The following is a 23,196-nucleotide window of genomic DNA, read 5'->3' as shown; positions in this document are numbered from 1 at the left end:
TACTTTAACTACCACCCTCCCCATACTCACCTTCCTTTTGCCCCCCTCGCAGCTTCAAGATGTGCATAGGAAAGGAAAAAGGTCAACTCAGGGGCCTGGTTGTGTTGTCCAGTGGGGGGAAGTAATTCACAAAAGCTGCTGTACAGAATTTCAGCAACTGTAAATGATTTCAGGAACCGTTTACAATTTCACTGTATATTTAGCTGCCGTGCCTACACTCCCGGTCTTTCCCATTGCTTAATAAGACTACTTGGGAAAAATAAACAAAGTGCACATTACATGGACCAGCTTTCACGTGGAAGTGTCGAGGGCCAATGCCGTTAAAGGATTTGGGAGATAGACATAAGGTTTGGGTAAACTGACAGACTAAATGGGTACACTGCTTCCTTCCTGCTGTGACATTTTAAGCTAGACGAACGCTGGCTTTGGATTTTACAAATTATGTAATGAACGCCTTTTTACGAAGCACAAATCTGTACACACTGTTATTCATTTTCTGAGTCTGCTTTCAGTGTGGTGAATATAAAAACTGAACCCGAGACTGAACCGGGAATGCCGAGAACAGGAATAATGCATGACACGCTATTGTCTGATCATCTTAATTCTCTTGGGTCTGGAGAGTAAAGTTATTTTCTTCTCTATTAAAGCTAATTTCTCGTCACTGACAGCAGAGCACTTGGCACAAGCCGGCAAAGGTTGCCATAGAAATTCCTCCCCTCTGTGATTTCATTTCAAACATTTCGGCAAGTCTCCCCTCCTCCCTAATCAGATCTCCATCTCCACCTTACTGAAAAACCTACATTCATCTCACTGGTGGCGACGTGGCATATTGCATTAAAACACTACAATTTAAAGTATATCTAAAGCCAATGCATATTTTTCTACATTTTGGCTAGAGTAGTAAACGGTTAAAACCACTGTCAGTTTTTTGGGGGGCGTTTGCCATCTGTGTGTCAATAGAGAGCATTTTCTTCACTTCCTGTACTCAACAAGAAATGAGACGCTATCTTTTCAAGGTGGGGGAAATCCCCATACACCTATCTTTGTGTAAAAACGCTTGATTCCTTAATCCACGCCAAATTCGACCAGTGTATGGCCCCATCGGCACCCCGGCCTCACCAAAAGCCAATAAGTGGATGTTCATCCTAGAATTACTCAATGATCATTGAACAGTTAACACATGTAGCTTGTACAAATGAATATGGTATTCAGGAGCCAATCTGTCCAATCCAGGAGCCAGCTCTATCGACAACAACTAGATAATACTTCAAACGTTAGGTGCCAGCTGTAAGGAGCATGGACGACCTGGCTCCTGGGATTTGTCCAGCCCTGGGATAGTGCCATGTTTGACTTCTGCCCATGCTCTTGTTGTCCAGAAATCAGCATAGGAAAACTGCCGGCTATTACCAGTGACACCATACCAATTATGGTGTAATTCATCCCCCTCATGCTATCTACATCCTAGGATTGCAAAGCCAGACGTGAAACTGATTGAACTTGGTTCGTATATGTCCTAATGCTGTCAGAGATGTAGATAGCATGAGAAAGGCTGAGTGACACCATACGTTGTATGGTGTCCCTAGTAATAGCCATCAGTTTCCAATGCTGACTGATGGACAACGGGAGCACCAACAGAAGGCAAACATGGTGCTAACTTCTAGGGCTGCAACAACTAATCGACATAATCGATTATAATCGATTATTGAAAAAGTTGTCAACTTTTCCAATAATCGATTAATCGGCTTCCGATCAGCTGGTCGTTTACAGCTCCACACGCTGTGCGCCGCACCTCCTCCCCACCTCACGCTCGCCACTGCCAGACCCGCCCGCATCCACGCTCCACACGCCGCACCTCCTCCCCGCCTCACACTCACTGCCCGCCCACATCCACGATCGGCACAGGGACGCGGGGAGATGTAGTAAGGAGGAGCAGGTGTGGGGGGATGACAGCTGCTGATAGACAGGTCCGATCTCAGAAGTACGTTGCTGGAAGACTGCTCAGGTAAGCCTGCACTCCCCTCCCCCCTCCACATGGTGCTCTATAATGTATTGCTGGGATTTGTCGTCCTCTATAGCTGATGGTACATTCTGCTGTACTGTATATTATACAGAGCATGAACCTGTACCATCAGCTATAGAGGAATACAAATCCCAGCAATACATTGTACGCTGTATGTATAATGTATTGCTGGGATTTGTTGTACTCCTCTATAGCTGGTGATATTCTGCATTGCGCTGTATAGAGGACTACAAGTCCCAGCAATAATACATTATACAGCGCAATGCAGAATACCACCAACTATTATGTACTATTGCTGGGATTTGTTGTATTCCTCTATAGCCGTTGCCATTCTGCATGTATTGCTGTATAATTTTACACTTTCCATTTCACTATATTGCACACCACACTATCTTTTTTTCTTTTTTACTTCCACAGCTCCAAGCTTGCTCCTGTGATGGACTACAACCTCAATACAAACTAGTAGTCCTATCACTGGAGCCATTTTTTAAACTTTATTTTATAGTTTATCCGATTAACCGATTAATCGAACTTAATAATCGGCTAACTAATCGATTTTGAAAATAATCGTTAGCTGCAGCTCTACTAACTTCCCACTTCATAAGTAGCTACCGTATGTCTGTCAATATCCTTCATTTCTGAGTAGCGCTAAATCTAGTCCTGAGAAAGTGGAAGCCAGTGTGTTTATGACATATCTGCACATCTAAAAAAAAGGAGGTTTTATAGTTTAAAATCATATGGCAAGAGGATATAGCCCCTTTCCCCCCACCCCAAAAGCACCATAAAAAGCCTGCAGAGTTTGGCTGCTAGATATTATATATGAATAATATCATAACCAGATTAAAGGTAAAGTGAGTGTATCAAGTAAACTGCATCGGCCTCCATGACATCGAACAGATGTGGTACAAATGTGGCTATTCCTACATCAGCATATGAAATGAAATAGCTGGTCCCATAGACGTCTATGGGGTAATTCAGCTTCCCAGCATGCTGCAGAAAATGGCAGGGACCAGGGTAATAGTAACCCAGAGGGAAACAGGGAGCAGGGTAATAGTAACCCAAAGGGAAGCAGTGAGCAGGGTAATAGTAACACAGAGGGGAGCAGGGACCAGGGTAATAGTAACCCAGAGGGGAGCAGGGTAATAGTAACCCAGAGGGGAGCAGGGTAATAGTAACCCAGAGGGGAGCAGGGTAATAGTAACCCAGAGGGTAGCAGGGTAATAGTAACCCAGAGGGGAACAGGGGAGCAAGGTAATAGTAACCCAGAGGGGAGCAGGGAGCAAGGTAATAGTAACCCAGAGGGGAGCAGGGACCAGGGTAATAGTAACCCAAAGGGGCGCAGGTACCATGGTAATATAACCCAGAGGGGATCATTGTAATAGTAACCCAGATGGGAGCAAAGTAATAGTAACCCAGAGGGGAGCAGGGACCAGGGTAATAGTAACCCAGAGGGAACAGAGAACAGGGTAATAGTAACCCAGAGGGGGCATGCACCAGGGTAATAGTAACCCAGAGCGGACAGGGGACACGGTAATAGTAACCCAGAGGGGACAGGGACCAGGGTAATAGAAACCCAGAGGGGGCAGGGACCAGGGCAATAGTAACCCAGAGGAGACAGGGACCAGGGTAATAGTAACCCAGAGGGGACAGAAAAATAGTAATCCTGAGGGGACAGGGACCAGGGTAATAGTAAGCCAGAGAGGACAGGGAAAAAAGGCATTAGTAACCCAGAGAGGACAGGGAAAAAAGGCATTAGTAACCCAGAGAGGACAGGATAATATTAACCCAGAGGAGAAAGGGACCAGGATAATAGTAACCCAGAGGAGACAGCATAATAGTAACTAAGAGGGGACAGGGACCCAGGTAATAGTAACCCTGAGGGAACAAATACCACAGTAATAGTAACCCAGTGGTGACAGGAACCAGCATAATAGTAACCCAGAGAGGAGCAGGTACCACAGTAATAGTAACAAGGGTAATAGTAATTTAGAGAAGAGCAGGGATTAGGCTAATAGTAACAGAGAAGGGACAGTTACCTTTCTGTAAGTGTTAATTCCACGCTCTTGATGCCATGGATGTAAGTGCAACTTATATCATAACACTAGCTCGTGCACATAAGAAAAAAAAAAGTTTAATTATGTTCTGCTTCCAAAAATGGCAAGCAGGACAAATAACTAGTCACTGGTATTGCCTGTAGACACCCTGCATATGATCTTTTCCTTATTACTGACTTACTATGCCTTGTTTAATACGATATCTTTTTATAGCCCTATTTTGTGAAGAACATATTACTAGAAGTCGTACTTCTAGTAATTTAGCATGTTCCAAAAGCAACAGAAAATTAGCAGATGGTCCTCTTTAAGAAACGGCCCCCAACAAACTCCAGTACTCATGACCCCTTTCATTTCAACAGGCTCCTTCTGGAGCTGACAGGTTTATTCATTCAACCGAATAGATACTCTTACAGGCCTACTTAGTGCTGTCACTTGTCAGATTTCCCCTCTTCTAGAAGGGACATGTCAGCTACACAGTAACCATTTGGTGACTGGATGATGATGTTAAAGGCTGGGCCAATCCACCATGACTTATTAGCCTTATTACCCACTATGGGTCATTAATTAGTCAATGGCACGTCATTTGATTTTATTCTGCATGTGATGATAACAAACCACAGCGTTTCTTTTCTTTCTTTTCTTCTTTTAAGATTCTTAACACATTTTCTTTCACACTGTTTAATACACACCTATTATTTTTCTGCACGCTGTAACAATCTCCCTGTAAAGAGTTCCGGAATATATAATGTTCTTTCCCTAGGGCTCCATGGTTACGGGGCAAAACTTCGATCTCCCCCGAATTCACAGCTTATCTGATTATTACCTGAATTTGGTTATTTTGCACCCTGGACACTTCGAAGTCTTAGCACTCCTGGACGCTGCAGCAAGCAGTTATAAAACGTTGTTTTTATGCAACAATTTCTTCCTGAAATCTGCTGTATGGATATGCTCAGCTGTTCAGATTTCAATATTTTGTGAACTAAATGCTCAGCAAAATTGCATTTTTTTGTGTGCAAATTTTGTATTTAGGACAGGAAAGTCACGTATAATATGTTTCTATTCTAGGTACAGATGAATAAAGACCCAAATAAACGTGTGCCACTGGCATCATTCAATAAAAAATATATTAAACCTGAAAAATGGTTCACATTGTTTTCTTCGGCACGGTCTATTTTTGTTCTACGCATGAGTGTCCCAGAAGCAAGAGCGAAAAAATTTAGAAAATGAAGAGATACGTTAATGGAATGGAGAAGCTAAAGTATGAGCCGGGGGGGGACGGGACACAAATGAATATGGAAGTCAGAAGTCAGTCTATCCAATCCAGGTGCCAGCTCTATTGACAGCTAGTAAAAAATGCAAAAGTTAGGCTCCAGCTATAAATGTTAGGAACCATTGAATACTGTACCTGTCTCCTTGGAATGAAATATATGTTCATCCAGAGATCAGGACACTAAATATCATTTTAACCCCTTTTCCCACTTCAAATGAAGCGTTTGTCAGACTCAACAATCCAGAACTAAAATGGAAATATGCGAAACATTTCGACCCGCTGATGGGTACTGGACAAGTAGTTGGAAATCCTCATTTATAACTACTTGTCCAGTACCCCTCAGCGGGTCGGAATGTTTCGCACCTGTCTCCTTGGACTTGTCCAGACTTGCTGTAAGGAGAGATTGAAGGATAGAATGGCAAGAGTTGGAAGAGGGAAGAAGACTTTGCATAAATAAGGGAGGGTATGAAGGCTAAGGTGGGGGGAAGTGAGGGCACGGTCGCCTAAGAGGTAGTGGTCCATGATTACTGGGGAAATTGCATTTTTTCAATGCAGTAAAGAACCTGCACAGTCCAATGTCTGTCTTGGTCTTAAACATATACCTTACTGCAGGGCTGGGCAAATCCCAGGAGCCAGGTCACCAATGCTCCTTAGAAATGACAGCCGGTGCCCAACTTTTGTGGTTTTCTCTCATTGTTGTGAAGGAGATGACCCCTAAAAAGAATCCAGCTGACTCCTGGATTGGAGAGACTGACTTCTGAATTCAATATTAATTTGTCCACCTCTGCCTTCCTATGTAAAAATGCCCGGTTGCTTTCAATATTGGACACAGATGTCAATACTCATTGGCAGCTTGCTCTGTGATAGCTGCATCTCAGAAGCTGCTTCCTGTATTTCTGCTGCACACAGTGGTGACATCTGTGTCAATGAGTATTAACTTCTGCATGACAATGAATTGTACACGAAGGTAAGACACTCTAGAGATCCCATGCGCCAACTACTTTTGCCAATGGCCAAGCCTAAAGAGACATAACGAAACAAGACAGGTAATAAATCATACACATGAAGCCTGGTAGCAAATTTAGAAAGCAGTTCCAGGCTAGATAAGGACAAATACCTTACACTCTATACAGGAACATAACCTGCTACTTTGCCCCACTATGGGCTAGCAGGTTCACTAAAATGTATCTTAAAGTGAACCTGTGCCCAGATCATACTAAATGCAGAGCTGTATGAATGTGCTCGTAGCCTTTTATACTGCCGAGTATAGATATTTACAAAACCATACACTGTATGCATCTGTATGCATCGTTTTTGACACCCATGTGAATGAGCCCTTAGAAGTCTTTGCTGTTACCTTAAGGGGCTCATTCACACAGCTTAGAGTCGACCAGTACAGATCCATGCAGCGTGCAAGGTTGTATTGGGCCGCTCCCGGGAAGGACAGGTGCTGCGTAGGATTTGTACGCCGCAGCCTGTTCTTCTCTATGGGAGTATCCGGCCGTACGCTCACCCGAACTGTCCTGGCCACACCATTTTTGTAATTTTTCATTCTTTTTTTATTTTTTACTACAGCTTTTAGAGTTTGTAAAAGACCCCCAAGCCATATATTTTCTGAAAGCGTAGGTCCGGTAGACTAAAAAGATGGTGCTACTAATTAAGTAGGCCCTGCAACAATTGACAAAGGTTTGTCAAATCAATATTAAACCAATAAAAACACTCAAATTGATAAAGCACATTACACTCAATATCAGTGCTCACAAAAAATACTTTTCCAAGTAAATCTAAAAAGATAAAACTGTATATTAAATAACAAATATTTGTACATTTTAAATTGCGCATTTTGACGAAACGGTAAAACAATTAAGTAACGCAAAACTGTAAATAAGCAACTTATGTAAAAAATCGTTTGTGCGCTGTGTTGGTGTGTGTGTTGTGATAAAATGATACAGGCGTACATTTAATCGCAACACAGCATATCACAATACACGGCAATGCATCACAATGCTTTGCCATGCGCTGCCACACCGTTCAATTAATGTTAAGAAAAAAAATGAAGCACTGCGATGCTCTCTAACAAAGCAGCGCATGTGCATGGCATACACCACAATATGGAGCACATGTACAGTATGTTATCTGTGTGTGTGTGTAGGGGGGGAATTATTTATTTCTTTTATTCAGTGGATATTTTCTCCTCAGATCCCCACTGCCTTAGCCCATATAGGCAGGGGAGAGCAGCGGGGATCGGCTCCAGGCGGGGAGGAGAAGCTGTCAGATGCCGGCGGGGGGGGGAGCACCCGGTATTTAGCGGCTTGTCAGCCGCTGATGACAGCTATTATTTTACAGGGGACCATCGGGGGGACCCTTGTAATATAAGTTCATGGTCACTAAAGCAGCCATGCAAAAGGGCTTATAGCAAAAGGGTAACAGCCACCGACGTATGGCATACCGACGTGGCCAGCTGCAAGCGCTTGTGTTTCGCATTATGCCATATGTCAATGACAGCGAAAGGGTTAAGGCCTGGTTCACACCTGTACGTTTTGTAGCGCGTTCAACGCTCTACGAACGCTCTACAAAACGCTCAAACATGAAAATCCCATTGTTTTCTATGGGTATGGTTCACACCTTGCCGTATTTCAGCTCATCTGAACGCGCTACAAAACGGCCTACGCCTGAAAAGGTACATGAGCTTCTTTGCGGCGTTTTTGTCGCGCGTTTCCACTGGGATACAGCCAAGTAGCCCTCGGAAACTCGCGTATGTCGTATGTTTTTTTTACCGCAAATCGCGGTAAAAACGTGCGTCACGAAACGCGCGACAAACGTGCATATTTAATACGCCTAGGTGTGAACAGAGCCCTAAGGACCACTATTTCGTAAAATATTGTATCAATGAAATTAATTGTTGACAATGAAATAATATTTTACAATGTGTTCTGGCTTTTAGAATAGGCAGATGTGACCAAGTTCTACATTAATTGTTGTAATAAAAGCAGAATCTCAGAAATTTGGAGACCGTGTACTTATGTTGGAAATATAATGAAATAGGTCATCCAAATATCACAGCTTTGAACTTGCGCCATCATAGAGAGGGCAAGAGTAGAACTGGACAGGGTTTCCCTAATTATGCTCTGATGAAGAAATACTAAATTGGATTTCTCAGTAACTTAACGACTCTATACACATAAATTCCTGACATGTCCCGTTATAGAGCAACAATAAAACATAAAACAAAATCTGCCTTTTATTAAAAAGCAATTATTGCGCTTTAATAAAGTAATATTAAAATCAAAGTTTTTTTAAAGTTATTTTAAATGCTGATTAAATCACTTGGAATGGATGCTGCTCCTTAATGTATCAAAGTTTGAGCTTCCTGCAGAATCATCTAATCCACCGAGTGCAGATATCCTGTTTTAGGCCTCGTTCACACCAGACACAGTGCGTTCCGGCCTGATTCTGGCCAAAGCGCACTGCATCGCATTGTGGCCGGCTCACTATGTTGTGGGCGGGAGGGGCCGCGGTGATCCATTGAAGTGAATGAAACCAAAGCCACGCCCTCCAGCCACTATGCGATTGACCGCACTGGAACGCAAGGCACGTCAATGCCTGCAGTCCGGTCCAAACAAAATAGTGCTTGCAGCAGACCAGATCGGACCACTGGCATTGATGTCACTTGCACCCATGTCCCTTGTACCCAGACTCAGATTACACCAGTAAAAGTTGAGTCATCAGAACAAGACTGGATCTTCGTCTAATACGCCATTAGAGTCATGTAAAGCAGCATATCAAAAATTATTGCAACGTCCGGAGACCTTGTTGAGTCTTTGCCTGATTAAAGGAACCTGCAAGGTCTCAAAATGTCGCTATATTTAATAAGCGGATTGAAACGTCAATAAAGGCGTCTCGGATGAAGATCCAATGGTATGTTGGTGACTTATCCTTTTTTTGAATCATGCGGCGCCATACGCAGGTTACTACAGCACCCACAAAGAGAAGAAGGGGATATAACGGTCAGGTGTGCAGTGGGACATCTACATGATTCTTTTTTTACCTGGACGCTCTCTACATTGAACAGTACGATTGTGTCACGTTCCGCCAGTTGACTCCCACAATCCAGAAATATAAAGCTGGGGTAACTGGCTACCACCCAATGTGATTGAAAACTCCTTCAAGGGTCAGGACTGATGTGCACGGCTCAGTGTTGCTGTCACTACATAACGAGGTGTATGAACTGGAAGAATGGAAGAATGAGAAAGGGCGTCTGTGAAAGTTCGCATTTTTCCATCTCATGGTATAACCACTAGAAGCTAGTCACATTCACCTGATTCTGTTATGCTGAAGATGTTTCATCACCCATTAAAGAAGCTTTTCTAGAACTGAGTGGCAAAACGTCTTCAACAATACAGAGCAAGTCCACATGAATTTGATTAAATATCACTAACTAATGAGGAAGGGGATGGGAATACATGTCCCAATGATATTCATTGTGCAGAAAATGAATCAGGTAAAGTGTACCCAAACTAAAAAAACTAAAGTGTACTGCAGTCTAGCAATCCTTAGATGGGGTGGCTGCAATAGTTTTGCTTTTCAAGCTAAGCACATTTTTTCAGCAAGAAATGCAGTGTTAGTCACTTCTTGTGAACTAAAAAACAATGTTAAAATTCTTCAGTAAATTACTAATCCCATCAGCTACTATGTAATGAAGATGAAGAGAAGAAGCCATGTTTGAAGTCCAGCTTGTTAAAACTATGGCTCCATATGTAGATAGGAAGAGAGGAAGTACGGTTTGAAATCCAGCTTGTGACAAGCAAAGCTCCATATATAGATATGAAGAAAGGAAGTCAAGTTTGAAGTCTGGCCCCATATGTTGATAGGAAGAGAGGAAGTCATGTTTGAAGTCCAGCTTGTGACAACCATGGCTCCATATGTAGATAGGAAGAGAGGAAGTCATGTTTGAAGTCCAGCATGTGACAACCATGGCTCCATATGTAGATAGGAAGGAAGAAAGTCATGTTTGAAGTCCAGCCTGTGACAACCATGGCTCCATATGTAAATAGGAAGAAAGGAAGTCATGTTTGAAGTCCAGCTTGTGACAACCATGGCTCCATATGTAGACAGGAAGAGAGGAAGTCATGTTTGAAGTCCAGCTTGTGACAACCATGGCTCCATATGTAGATAGGAAGAGAGGAAGTCATGTTTGAAGGTTCAGCCTGTGACAACCATAGCTCCATATGTAGATAGGAAGAAGGAAAGCCATGTTTGAAGTCTGGCTCCATAGGAAGAGGGAAGAGAGGTTTGAAGTCTAGCTTGTGACAACCATGGCTTCATATGTAGATAGGAAAAAAGGAAGTCATGTTTAAAATCCAGCTTGTGACAACCATGGCTCCATATGTAGATAGGAAGAAAGGAAGTCATGTTTGAAGTCCAGCTTGTGACAACCATGGCTCCATATGTAGACATGAAGAGAGGAAGTCATGTTTGAAGTCCAGCTTGTGACAACCATGGCTCCATATGTAGATAGGAAGAGAGGAAGTCATGTTTGAAGGTTCAGCCTGTGACAACCATAGCTCCATATATAGCTAGGAAGAAGGAATGTCATGTTTGAAGTCTGGCTCCATAGGAAGAGGAAGAGAGGTTTGAAGTCTAGCTTGTGACAACCATGGCTTCATATGTAGATAGGAAAAAAGGAAGTCATGTTTAAAATCCAGCTTGTGACAACCATGGCTCCATATGTAGATAGGAAGAAAGGAAGTCATGTTTGAAATCCAGCCTGTGACAACCATATCCATAAGAATATAGGAAGAGAGGAAGTCATGTTTGAAGTCCATCTTGTGACAACCATGGATCCATATATAGATAGGAAGAGAGGAAGTCATGTTTGAAGTCTAACCTGTGACAACCATGGCTCCATATGTAGATAGGAAGAAAGGAATTCATGTTTGAAGTCCAGTCTGTGCCAACCATGGCTTCATATGTAGATAGGAAGAGAGGAAGTCGTGTGTGAAGTCCAGCCTGTGACAACCATGACTCTATATGTAGAGACTAGTGATGTGCATGGGCTTTGTGAGAACCCAATTTGCCCAAGCCTGCACAAAACTGTGACTAACAACAGCCCCCCCCTCCAGTTGCGGCATTTCCTGCCCCTTTGTGGCATGTAGCTGTGGGACATGGAATATCCCTGCCACAACTGACTAGGCCACAGTATTGAGAGGGCTTAGCTGAACTCAGGAGAACTGGCTTCACACCAAGCTCCTCACCAGTATCTTAATACAGAGCCATGGTTTTCACAAGCTGGAATTAAAATTACTAAAGAAATATAACATTTTGTTTGCTCTTTTTAGCTTTAAGGTAGTGACAAGGACACTGCATTTCTTGCTGCAAAAATGTTCTTAGCCTAAAAAAGAAAACTAATGCAGCCACCATATCTAAGGACTGATAAGCTGCAATGTTAGAATTTTTAGGTTTCTGGCTTACATACACTTTCAGCTCAGTAACCATAAGAAATAAGACAGCCCCCAAAAATATCACTTCCTGGATGAACTATAGTTTACTCTATTTACAGTATATCATGTAATCTCACCTGGAACTAGGAGCCAGCTTTAAAAACCTAGAAGTCAGCACTACGCAACCTGCATATGATTACTGTATATAGGGATGTGAAAGATACATGGTTGAGCAATAGTTAAAAGGAAAACATTTGTACATTGCCACCTAACTTTTGAGGTTTACTAGTGTTGTCTAGTTGTCAATGGAGCTGACTCCTAAAATAATCCTGCTGGCTCCTGGACTGGATAAACGGACTCCTGAATTCCATATTGGTTTGTCCATCCCTGGCCTAGACCAATACTTCATAGAAGCCTAATGCTGGCCACTCACAACCAAAGTTTGTCCCTCATTTCACCTGTCAGATCAACAGAATTTCCCAGAAACTCTTTAATGTGGCAAGGCATACACATAATGGATTGTATAGACTCTATAACTGATCTGATGGATAGAATCTGAAGCACAATCTGCCCCTGTCTGGCTGGCATTTCAATGCTCAGCAGAGAAGTACTATCACTTAAAATCTACACTGTCCTGGTATGTCTCCTTCTTGTCCCACATCACCATAGGGATCATCATTATTCCAGAAGGGTAGATAGTCCACCCCAACCTCTATACTCACCAGGCCACTGGACAGCCTCTTCTCCACATAGTGGTACAAGCACAGGGGGACAGTGGCCCAGGACCCGCAGTGGAACCCAGGTGGCCGAGCTCCATGGACCTCATCATACACCCTCATATTGTAATTGAAGGGCATCAAGGTAGTTTTGCATGGCCAGCAAACATACTGGCTGCAGGTCCAGGATCACCAGCTTCAGGCTCGAACTTCACCATACATTCTGTCAGGTAAGAGAATGGGGTCTGCTCAGCAACCAGATTGGGGAAGCACCGCATGAAGTCCCAGAACTCCCTTTATCCAACTTGGCCAGCCGGTAGTCCAACAAAGTGAGAGTCAGTGGCTCTCCTGTCAGCACATGTATGGTTTCAGTTTTGAAAAAGCCCAGGCCAAATAGAACTAAACCCTGGGAGAGGCCCTGCTGTCCATACAGTCACATTAATGCTTGCTGCATCCCAGCGTTGACCTCCCACATGCAATAGCTCTCAATGACTCGGTCACCAGAGGTTTTTTTCAGTTGTCATGGTGGCCAAGACTTATCCAGATCCGTCCAGAATGATACCAAAGATCATCACCCAACTGCTAGCTAAAAACCTCAGAACTACAAGCTTATAAAAGACTCCCATCCACTTCAAACTGGCCGCTTGAAAGGACCTACTCTGAACTTTCTCTGTTACTCAGTCAACAATCTGGATGACCCAGGAACCAGTGAAGGCAAAAGAAATGGATGACAGCTCAAAAGCATAGTTTTCACAAGTCACCTAGATACCTATTTAGTTTTTAACCATCATTGAAGGGTAGCTTGAAAGTATTTATTCCACAGCAAATCCTGTACTGCAAGGGTGGACAAATTAATATGGCATTCAGGAGCCAGTCAGTCCAATCCAAGAGCCAACTCCACCGACGACAACTAAAGTAAACCTCAAAAGTTAGACGCCAGCAGTCATTTGTAAGGAGCATTGGCAACCTGGCTCCCTGGATTTGTCCAGTCCTGATTTACAGTAGGCTTGCTCGAGGTCAGAGACTTTAAATGCCGAGGACTGCCAGGCAACTGATATTTCAGGAGGGCTATTTTAATGTAATGGCTCCAACCGCAGATGCTCATACTTGCCTTTAGTTTTCTCCCCTGCCACTCTGCCTGATGATGTGACATAACATACCAAGTACTTCTGGGTATGAGGGGTCCTTCCTTCCTCTCAGGTGACAACGCTGGTGCTTGGGGATAGACTTGGAGTGGAGAAGAAGGTCCTCAGCCCTGTGTAAGTTTCAAGTCAAGACTTGGAACATACAAAAGGCTTTGTCTCTTCACGTGGGGAAATTTGTGGCGCGTAGGAGAAGGGAAAGTAAGCATAAGCAGCAGTTGCGGCCGGCTCTAAAGAGTACCTGTTCCTTAGCCCTCCATGGAACCCTTGTTGTGCTTAGTTATTTCATTTGCAGGGTATATTTTTTCTCCGTATTCCCACGTATCAGACTGCACAGGGAAACGCGTTTACTCACGGAACAATATTTACATAACCGTCAATATCATCGTTTTCAGTGTGATATTTTTGGCCAGCATGGCTAGCCCCGTAGAATGGTACGATTGTGTCTATTTTGGGTCCATGGTTCACAACTGCATGGCTGAAATACGGTTTCCAAAGCATTCAAACACATGATTGTTTACAGACAGGACTCGGCATCGCAGCCAACTTCACTCTGTATAGAACAGCTGCTGGGAACGGCACTCTGCTATGTGCACAGTGCGGCAGTCCTACGATCACACCCCAATTCTGAACACAGCCACGGCCAGGCAGAATCTCAACACAAACAGTCCAACAGTATACATCAATGGGATTGGAGGGATCGTAGTGTCGGTTGTCCTCACATTCCTAAAGAAGCAAATACATCAACAACAGGAAATTGTACTTCATCAGATGTCTATTGACCCGCTATCCTCCTCTCTGCAACTCAGACCTGCAATCGTCTGCCATTGGCCTGACTCGCCAAACAATTCCCCTTATCCGAGCTGTACAAGCCAACTGTATGGAAGGGACGGAACTGGTAGAGTCATGGAGGCTCTGAAAACGCTGCCCGCGTGGCCGGCTCCGGTCTCCTGGGAGGGCCGACAATCGTTTTCACTTCTTCCAGCGCAGGGTTTGTATGAAAGGCTCAGAACTCAAATGTTCATTATTGCAAATTTTGCAAAGACAATGAGCAAGGTGGAATATAGATGTCCACATACCATTGGGTATGCATATACCGTGGAACATATACCATTGAGAATGTATATACCGTGGGCCATATACCACTAAGAATGCATAAACCGTGGGCCATATACCACTAAGAATGCATAAACCGTGGGCCATATACCACTAAGAATGCATAAACCGTGGGCCATATACCACTAAGAATGCATAAACCGAGGGGCATGTACCGTAGACCACACACCTCTGAGTATGTATATACCGTGGGCCATATACTATTGGGCAAGCATATACTGTAAGCCATATACAATTGAGAATGCATATACCGTGGGTCATATACCATTGAGAATGCATATACCGTGGGCCATGTACCATTGAGAATGCATATACCGTGGGCCATGTACCATTGAGAATGCTTATACCATGGGCCATGTACTGTAGACCACACACCACTGAGTATGCATATACCCTGACCATATACCATTGGGAATGCATATAGCGTGGGCCATATACCATTGAGAATGCATATACTGTAAGCCATATACCATTGAGAATGCATATACCGTGGGCCATGTACCATTGAGAATGCATATACCGTGGGCCATATACTATTGAGAATGCATATACCGTGGGCCATATACCGTAGACCACATACCACTGACTATGCATATACCATGGGTTATATACTATTGAGAATGCATATACCATGGTCCATATACAATTGGGCATGCATATACCATAGACCATGCACCATTCTGCATGCAAATACTGTGGGCCATGCACCATTGAGTATACATATACCTTGGACCATATACCATTAGGTATCCATTAACTGTGGACCATGTACTATTGGGTATGCATATAGTGTGGGCCATATACCATTGGGTATGCATATAGTGTGGGCCATATACCATTGGGTATGCATATACCGTGGAACATATACCAATGGGTATGCATTAACCATGAGCCATGTACCATTGGGTATGCATATACTTTGGACCATATACCATTGGGTATGCATTAACCATGAGCCATGTACCATTGGGTATGCATATACCTTGGAACATATACCATTGGACATTCATATTCCGTGGGCCTAGTACCATTGAGTATGAATATATCGTGAGGCACATACAACTGAGGATGCATATACCGTGGGCCATGTACCATTGTTTAAGTTTGTCCTCATAATACACAGTTTTGTAAGCCAAAGGAGATTGTACAATCAGATTGTATAGTGCACGGCTAGGGCTTGCCACACATGTTACAATCATACAATTTTAGATCTACCAAAACGATATAATACGAGGACCTACCTGGCTGCCATCCAATCAATCTGTATACAATCAGTGAGGACCTTTGCTCTACAAACTTGTTGGTAACTCTAATAGAGATTGTACAATCAAATTGCAATGTGTGTGATGAGCGGAGCTTTAAGCCAAGGGAATGTCATCTGTTACCCCAATCGAACCTTCTGTGTGACCACCATAAATATTCACAAACGTGACGGAACTGTCACTCGATCGAGCCAAAAGCAACGTGATCCTGATATCTGTGGGTAGCAGCAGACATCGATAGTTGTGCGGGAACAAACGATTGGCTGGGTTGCTTTTGGTAATGCGGCTCCCAAGTAAAGGTGACAACAACCGTATCTTTCTTCTCTCATATACATTAATATGCACATCTAATGTAAACCCCACTTCAGCGGTCATCCAATGTCTTTGAACGACTTCAGATGGCCACACATACAATCTGATTGTACAACCTTCCTGAAGGGTCACCATACATGTTACAACCTGAGCATACAATCTCTGTTCAATCAACTTTAGATCTACCAAAACTATGTAATATGGGGACCGGCCTATAAGATTCAATCAATGTAAAGCGAATCAGATGGGCCCTTGTACTACATACTTGGTGGTAGCTCTAAAGGAGCTCGTACAATCAGATTGTAACGTGTGTGGTGAGCTTTACAACATGAGGACAAACCTAAACAACCAATCAGTATCAAATCAGCCTATATAGGTGATGACAGATCTAAAAGAGATTGTACAGTGCCAGGGTAGGCAACCTGGGCCCGCCAGCCGTTGTGGAACTACAAGTCCCATGAGGCATTGCAAGACTCTGACAGCCACAGACATGACTCCGAGACAGATGCATTATGGAAGTTGTAGTTTCAGCACGGCTGGAATGCCGAGGTGGCCTATCCCCGAGTTAGATCAAGGGTTTGCAACCCCCAGCCGTGGTGGAACTACAAGTCCCATGAGGCATTGCAAGATTTTGACAGCCACAGAAATGACTCCCAGAGACAGATGCATGATGGGAGTTGTAGTTCCACCACAGCTGGCGTACCGAGGTTGCCTACCCCTGGCATACTGTATGGGCAGTATTCAGCAATGACAAATTCCATAACTTTACATGCTTTCATGTCACCCGGCTGTGATTTTCCCGGCCCCCCCAGCAAGCCGCAGCCGCAGACACTCGACACAAAAAGTGCGAGGCGCACACTGACAGTGAAGACAGAGGATGACAATGACAGCCAGCTACGGGGGTGAGCAGTCGTTTGCTGTGCCTTTCAATCTGGTCTCATCTGCAATGTTAGAGGGAAGACAGACTGCAGTGCACCCGAGTGCCGCTACGATACGGTCAGACCTTGGCACAGCAGGGGGGGGAATCGGCATGCATGTGAAGGCTCAGGAAGGGAACACACACAGCAAAACTCAGCGCACACAATCCGCTCACAACATTTATAAACACGCAATCAAAAAATCCCCGACATATACAATTTATTCATCACAATACATGAGGAAAGAAAACGGGCCAATTACAGGGAGAGAATGTGTCCCTCGCCATGACGTATCCATCCGGCTGTCATTGCTGACCGGGCCACAGCAGCTACATTAACCGCTGAGATGCATAACCTGCTGTCCATCTCAGGGGTAGGAAACCTCGGCACTCCCGCTGTGGTCAAACTACCACTCCCAGCATTTCTCTGGGAGTCATGCCTGTGGCTGGCAGAGTCCTGCAATGCCTCATGAGACTTGTAGTGCCACCACAACTGGAGGTTGCCAACCCATGTTCTAACTTAGGACTAAGCCTCCTCGGCACTACAGCTGTGATGAAACTACCGCTCCTAATATGTCTCTGGGAGTCATGCCTGTGGCTGCCAGTCTTGCAATGCCTCATGGGACTTGTAGTTCCACCACAGCTTCAGGTGGCCCACTCTTGATTTAACTCAGGGATAGTAAAACTTGGCACTCCCAGCTGTGCTGCAGCTACAAATGCCAGCATGCCTCTGCCTACTGGGAGTCATGCTTGTGGCTGGAAGAGTCTTGCAATGCCTCATGAGACTTGTAGTGCCACAACTGGAGGTTGCCAACCCATGTTCTAACTTAGGGCTAGGCCACCTCAGCACTACAGCTGTGATGAAACTACCACTCCCAATATATCTCTGGGAGTCATGCCTGTGGCTGCCAGTCTTGCAATGTCTCATGGGACTTGTAGTTCCACCACAGCTGCAGGTTGCCAACCCTTGATCTAACTCAGGGCTAGGCAACCTCGGCACTCCCGGCTGTGCTGCAGCTACAAATGCCAGCATGCCTCTGCCTACTGGGAGCCATGCTTGTGGCTGGAAGAGTCTGGCAATGCCTCATGGGACTTGTAGTTCCACCACAGATGCAGGTTGCCATCGCTTCATCTATCTCAGGGGAATTGTCCAGTCAGCAGGAACTGAGGAGATTTTTTCTAACGAATAAACCTGTTCTGATGACAACTGTCTGAAGCAGGTGTAGGCAACCTCAGCACTGCAGCTGTTGTGGAACTACAAGTCCCATGAGGCACTGCAAGACTCCGACAGCCACATGCATGTCTTCCAGAAACAGAGACATTATGTAAGTACTAGTTTCTGGAGTGCCGAGGTGGCCTACCCCTAAGTAAGATCAGGGGTTGGCAACCTACAGCTATGGTGGGACTACAAGTCCCATGAGGCATTGCAAGACTGACAACCAAAGGCATGACACCCAGCGGCAGATGCATTATGGCGGTTGTAGCTTCAAGACAGCTGGGGCTTACTTACTATCCCCAAGTAAGATCAAGGGTTTGCAACCTCTAGCAGTGGTGGAACTACAAGCCCCATGTGGCATTGCAAGACTGACAACCACAGGCATGACACCCAGTGACAGAAGCATGATGGGGGTGGTAGTTTTAACACAGCTGAAGCTTCAAGGTGGCCTATCCCCAAGTTAGATAAAGAGTTTGCAACCTCAAGCCATGGTGGAACTACAAGTCCCATGAGGCATTGCAAGACTGACAACCACAGGCATGACTCCCAGTGGCAGAAGCATGATGGGAGTCGTAGTTTCAGCAAGAGTGCCAAGATTGCCTACCCCTGATGTAACCGGTGCCCCCGATCTCCTCCCATGACCCCTACAAACAATCCCAATAAAAAACCCTCCGATTAACCTTGATGCTGTTCCCCGAAGGTATCCCCACCGCTACGTGTGCAGACCACGCCGGGGATCCGCGACGTTATAGATCCGCATTAACGAGCAAAGTGTACGAAGCCGCTCGGTGGAATGTTATCGATTCGATCTGACTCGCCGCACTTTTTCTTTACCCGCGTTCAATAAATTCCTGCGTAAGGGAGCTCGTTTTTTGTCTGACGCTGTGACCGGCGGTAGCGGTGACACTCGCCGGAGGCTGCGAAAAGGAAACGGTTAACAGAGCACAAGCTCCTTATTGTTCGCCTGTCAATGAAGCAGCCAGAGCGAGACCAGCTGATCCCCATTCAGCGCCACTAAAACCATTCACAGCAACCTTTCCTCCTGATGGTGGACGCCGGGGCGCTAGGGACGTTCCAGCCGAGGCAGGAAAAAGGACGACGAGCCTGCCGAAACGACAAAATAAATTGAAAATAAACCCTCTTCCGCCTTCGGCTTGTTTACATTGTGCAGAACACGCATTTCCCTCCAAGGAGGAGAAGGGTTAACGGCAGACTAGCAGCAGCTTTGTCTCCTCTACTTTTCCAGAGCTCGCTCTCCTCTCCTCTCTGTGTGTGTGCCCGCCATTCAAGTTTCTGCCTCCTCATTCCGCCCGGAGAGTCGCAGCGGCCGCAGAAACGTCGGGGGGAGGAATCTGAAGAGGTCACAGAGACGGTTGGGGGGGATCTTTCCCAACTACAGACAATAATAATAATATGATAATAATTTTAATAAAGTAACGTGGCGCACAAGTCGTGGAAAATGTCACATTGAGCCAACCGGTGACACTAAGTGCTCCCGGCAACGGAGAACAATAGTGAACGCGCACTGGATGGGCAACGCACAGTGACAGGAACCGTACCATAAGGAGACATGGAGGCACCTTATAACACCAGGGGCTCCGTGACACACAGGGTTAACACTACACTACACCCCCCACCTAATAAATGGGATTCCAGATCTGATCAGAGCAGCAGCAATGCAGATCGGGGTATTTAGGGCAATAAGTGAGGGGCCCCTAAGAGCAATCGGAGGGGCCCCATCGGCTCCTCTGCAGACACACAGATCCTGCCATGGAACCAGTCCTTGCAGGCGTCGCACTCGATCATGAAGCGGGTCACGTCGTAGGGCAGGCGGCAGATGCAGTACACAGGCACCGTCGCCATGTTAGATCCCCGCTCACAACAACACTCCCAGCCAGGGACGGGCAGGACACCGGGGGGAGCCGGGAGAGGGGAGGGGGGAGAGCCGGGCGGCACAGCTCGGGATCCGGGCACGATGCGGGGGAAGAATACAGGAAACTTTCCGTGGGCTCTCCCCGAGCTCCTCCCGGATCAGAGCGAGGGAGGCGGCGGCTGAGCGGGGCTCGGAGCGGGGACAGGCTTTGTCTGTGTGCCCCCTGGTGACAGCTCTGCCTGCCTGACTGACTGAGACACACACACCGACGGCGCTGCAACACACAGCCCTGCACAACGACACACACTATACGTATAACACGGCTGCCGTACACAGCAGAGAGATACACTCCACATAACACACTGCACAACGATTTACTGAGGTACACCATACACATAGGACACGCTGCGCTCAACTACACAACGCTGAGCTACTGTACATAACACAACGCTGAGGTACACATAACACACTGCAAAACGCTTGAATGAGGTACAAAAGACACATAACACACCACATAACGCTTCACTGAGGTACACAATATAGATAGGACACGCTGCACTGAACTACATAACACAACATTGAGCTACTATACATTACACACTACATAACAATTCACTGAGGTACACTACACAATATGCTACACAACACTGAGCTACACTGTACATAACACACCACAACGCTTCACTAAGGTACACAATACACATAGGATACACTAAGCTACATAACACTGAGCTACTTTACATAACACACCACATAACGCTTCACAGAGGTACATTACACACGTCAGACAACACTAAGCCACCCAATATATTACACAACACTGAGTTACAGTATATATAACACACTGCATAATGCTTCACTGAGGTACATATAGGATACGCCAAACTAATCTACATAACACAACAGTAAGCTACTATACATAACACTTCCCTGAGGTGCACTACATAACGCTTCACTGAGGTACACATAGGACACGCTGCACTGAACTACACAACACTGAGCTGCTGTACATAACACACTACGTAATGCTTCACTGAGGTACACTACACACATTACACAATATGCTACACAACACTGAGCTGCACTGTACATAACACACCACAACTCTTCACTAAGGTACACATAGAACACATTAAACTACACAACACAGCTACTATACATAACACACCACAGCGCTTCACAGAGGTACACTACACACATTAGACAACACTGAGCCACACAATATATACTACACAACACTGAGCTACAGTATACATAATGCTTTACTGAGGTACACAATATACATAAGACACGCCAAACTAATCTACACGACATGACAACACTGAGCTACTATACATAACGTGCTACATAATGCTTTACTGAGGTGCACAATTCATATAGGACAAGCTGCACTGAACTACATAACACAACACTGAGCTACTTGAATGGCACCCCAATGCACCTCCAGGCACGCTGCCATTGCAACGTGCAGTGCCGCAAAACTGTTTATTGCAATGTGGTGGGGGAAAAAATGAATGCATGCACTAGGCTTTTACCACATACACAGTATTGTGGTACCGCACAGTGCCCTGCAACATACATCCACCTGGAGGTGCATCAGAATGCCATTCAAATGAATGTAATCAGCATGCCTAACGTGCAGTGTAATGCTGTGTGTTATAGTGTGCGCTAAACACACGAATCCTGTGTAATTAGCACAATGCTATTATGTGAACAGGCCCACAAACATCCCTAAACTGGGGCCTTAGCTGGTAACAACTTGTGTGTATCTGACCAGATACCTCCAACAATGTCCAACTGTCAAATATATCTGACCAGACACCTCCAACATGTCCAACTCTCATATACACTATATTACCAAAAGTATTGGGACATCCCTCCAAATCATTGGATTCAGGTGTTCCGTGAAATTTCCTTGCTACTAAATATTCTGCGGTCAACTGTTAATAACAAAGTGGAAGCATCTGTGAACAACAGCAACTTAGGCACGAAGTGGTAGGCCACGTAAAATGACAGAGCGGGGTCAGTGCATGCTGAAGTGCACAGAAGTCACCAACTGTCTGCAGAGGCAATAGCTACAGATCTCCAAACTTCGGGGGCCTTCAGATTGGCACAACAACAGTCCGTAGAGAGCTTCATGGAATGGGTTTCCATGGCCGAGCAACTACATTCAAGTCTTACATCACCAAGTGCAATGCAAAGCGTCGGATGCAGTGGTGTAAAGCACGCCGCCACTGGACCCTAGAGAAGTGGACACGTGTTCTCTGGAGTGACAAATCACGCTTCTCTGTCTGGCATTCCGATGGACATGTCTGGGTTTGGCAGTTGCCAGGAGAACGGTACGTGCCTGACTGCATTGTACCAAGTGTAAACTTTGGTGGAGGGGGGATTATGGTGTGGGGATGTTTTTCAGGGGTTGGGCTTGGCCCCTTATTCCAGTGAAGAGAACTCTTAAGGCATCCACATACCAAGACATTTTGGACAATCTCATGCTCCAAACTATGTGGGAATAGTTTGGGGATGGCCCCTTCCTGTTCCAACATGAATGCGCACCAGTGCGCAAAGCAAGGTCCATTAAGACATGGATGAGCGAGTTTGGGGTGGAGGAACTTGACTGGCCTGCACAGAGTCCTGACCTCAACCCGATAGAACACCTTTGGGATGAATTAGAACGGAGACCGCTAGCCAGGCCTTCTCGTCCAACATCAGTACCTGACCTCACAAATGCGCTTCTGGAAGAATGGTCAAATATTCCCATAGACACACTCCTAAACCTTGTGGACGCCTTCCCAGAAGAGTTGAAGCTGTTATAGCGGCAAAGGGTGGGCCAACCCAATATTGAACCCTACGGATTAAGAC

The 23,196-nt window shown here is 45.2% G+C and overlaps 1 protein-coding gene across 1 annotated transcript in view; it reads right to left on the bottom strand.

Annotated features, from left to right (window-relative positions):
* The window catches only part of PHF2 (PHD finger protein 2), a gene marked incomplete at its 3' end in the record, with an annotated part of 203,084 nt that extends 182,515 nt beyond the window's left edge, over positions 1 to 20,569 (bottom strand). Inside the window, exon 1 of the mRNA XM_018567017.1 lies at positions 20,230 to 20,569. Coding sequence (XP_018422519.1) covers positions 20,230 to 20,327 — 98 coding nt within the window. The remainder of the gene's footprint in view (positions 1 to 20,229) is intronic.
* Positions 20,570 to 23,196: the final 2,627 nt, after the last annotated feature.

Source organism: Nanorana parkeri, unplaced genomic scaffold (assembly GCF_000935625.1).
Source record: "Nanorana parkeri isolate BGI_ZX_2015 unplaced genomic scaffold, ASM93562v1 scaffold997, whole genome shotgun sequence".
Taxonomy (NCBI): domain Eukaryota; kingdom Metazoa; phylum Chordata; class Amphibia; order Anura; family Dicroglossidae; genus Nanorana; species Nanorana parkeri.
This window is presented reverse-complemented; position numbering and strand designations above follow the sequence as displayed.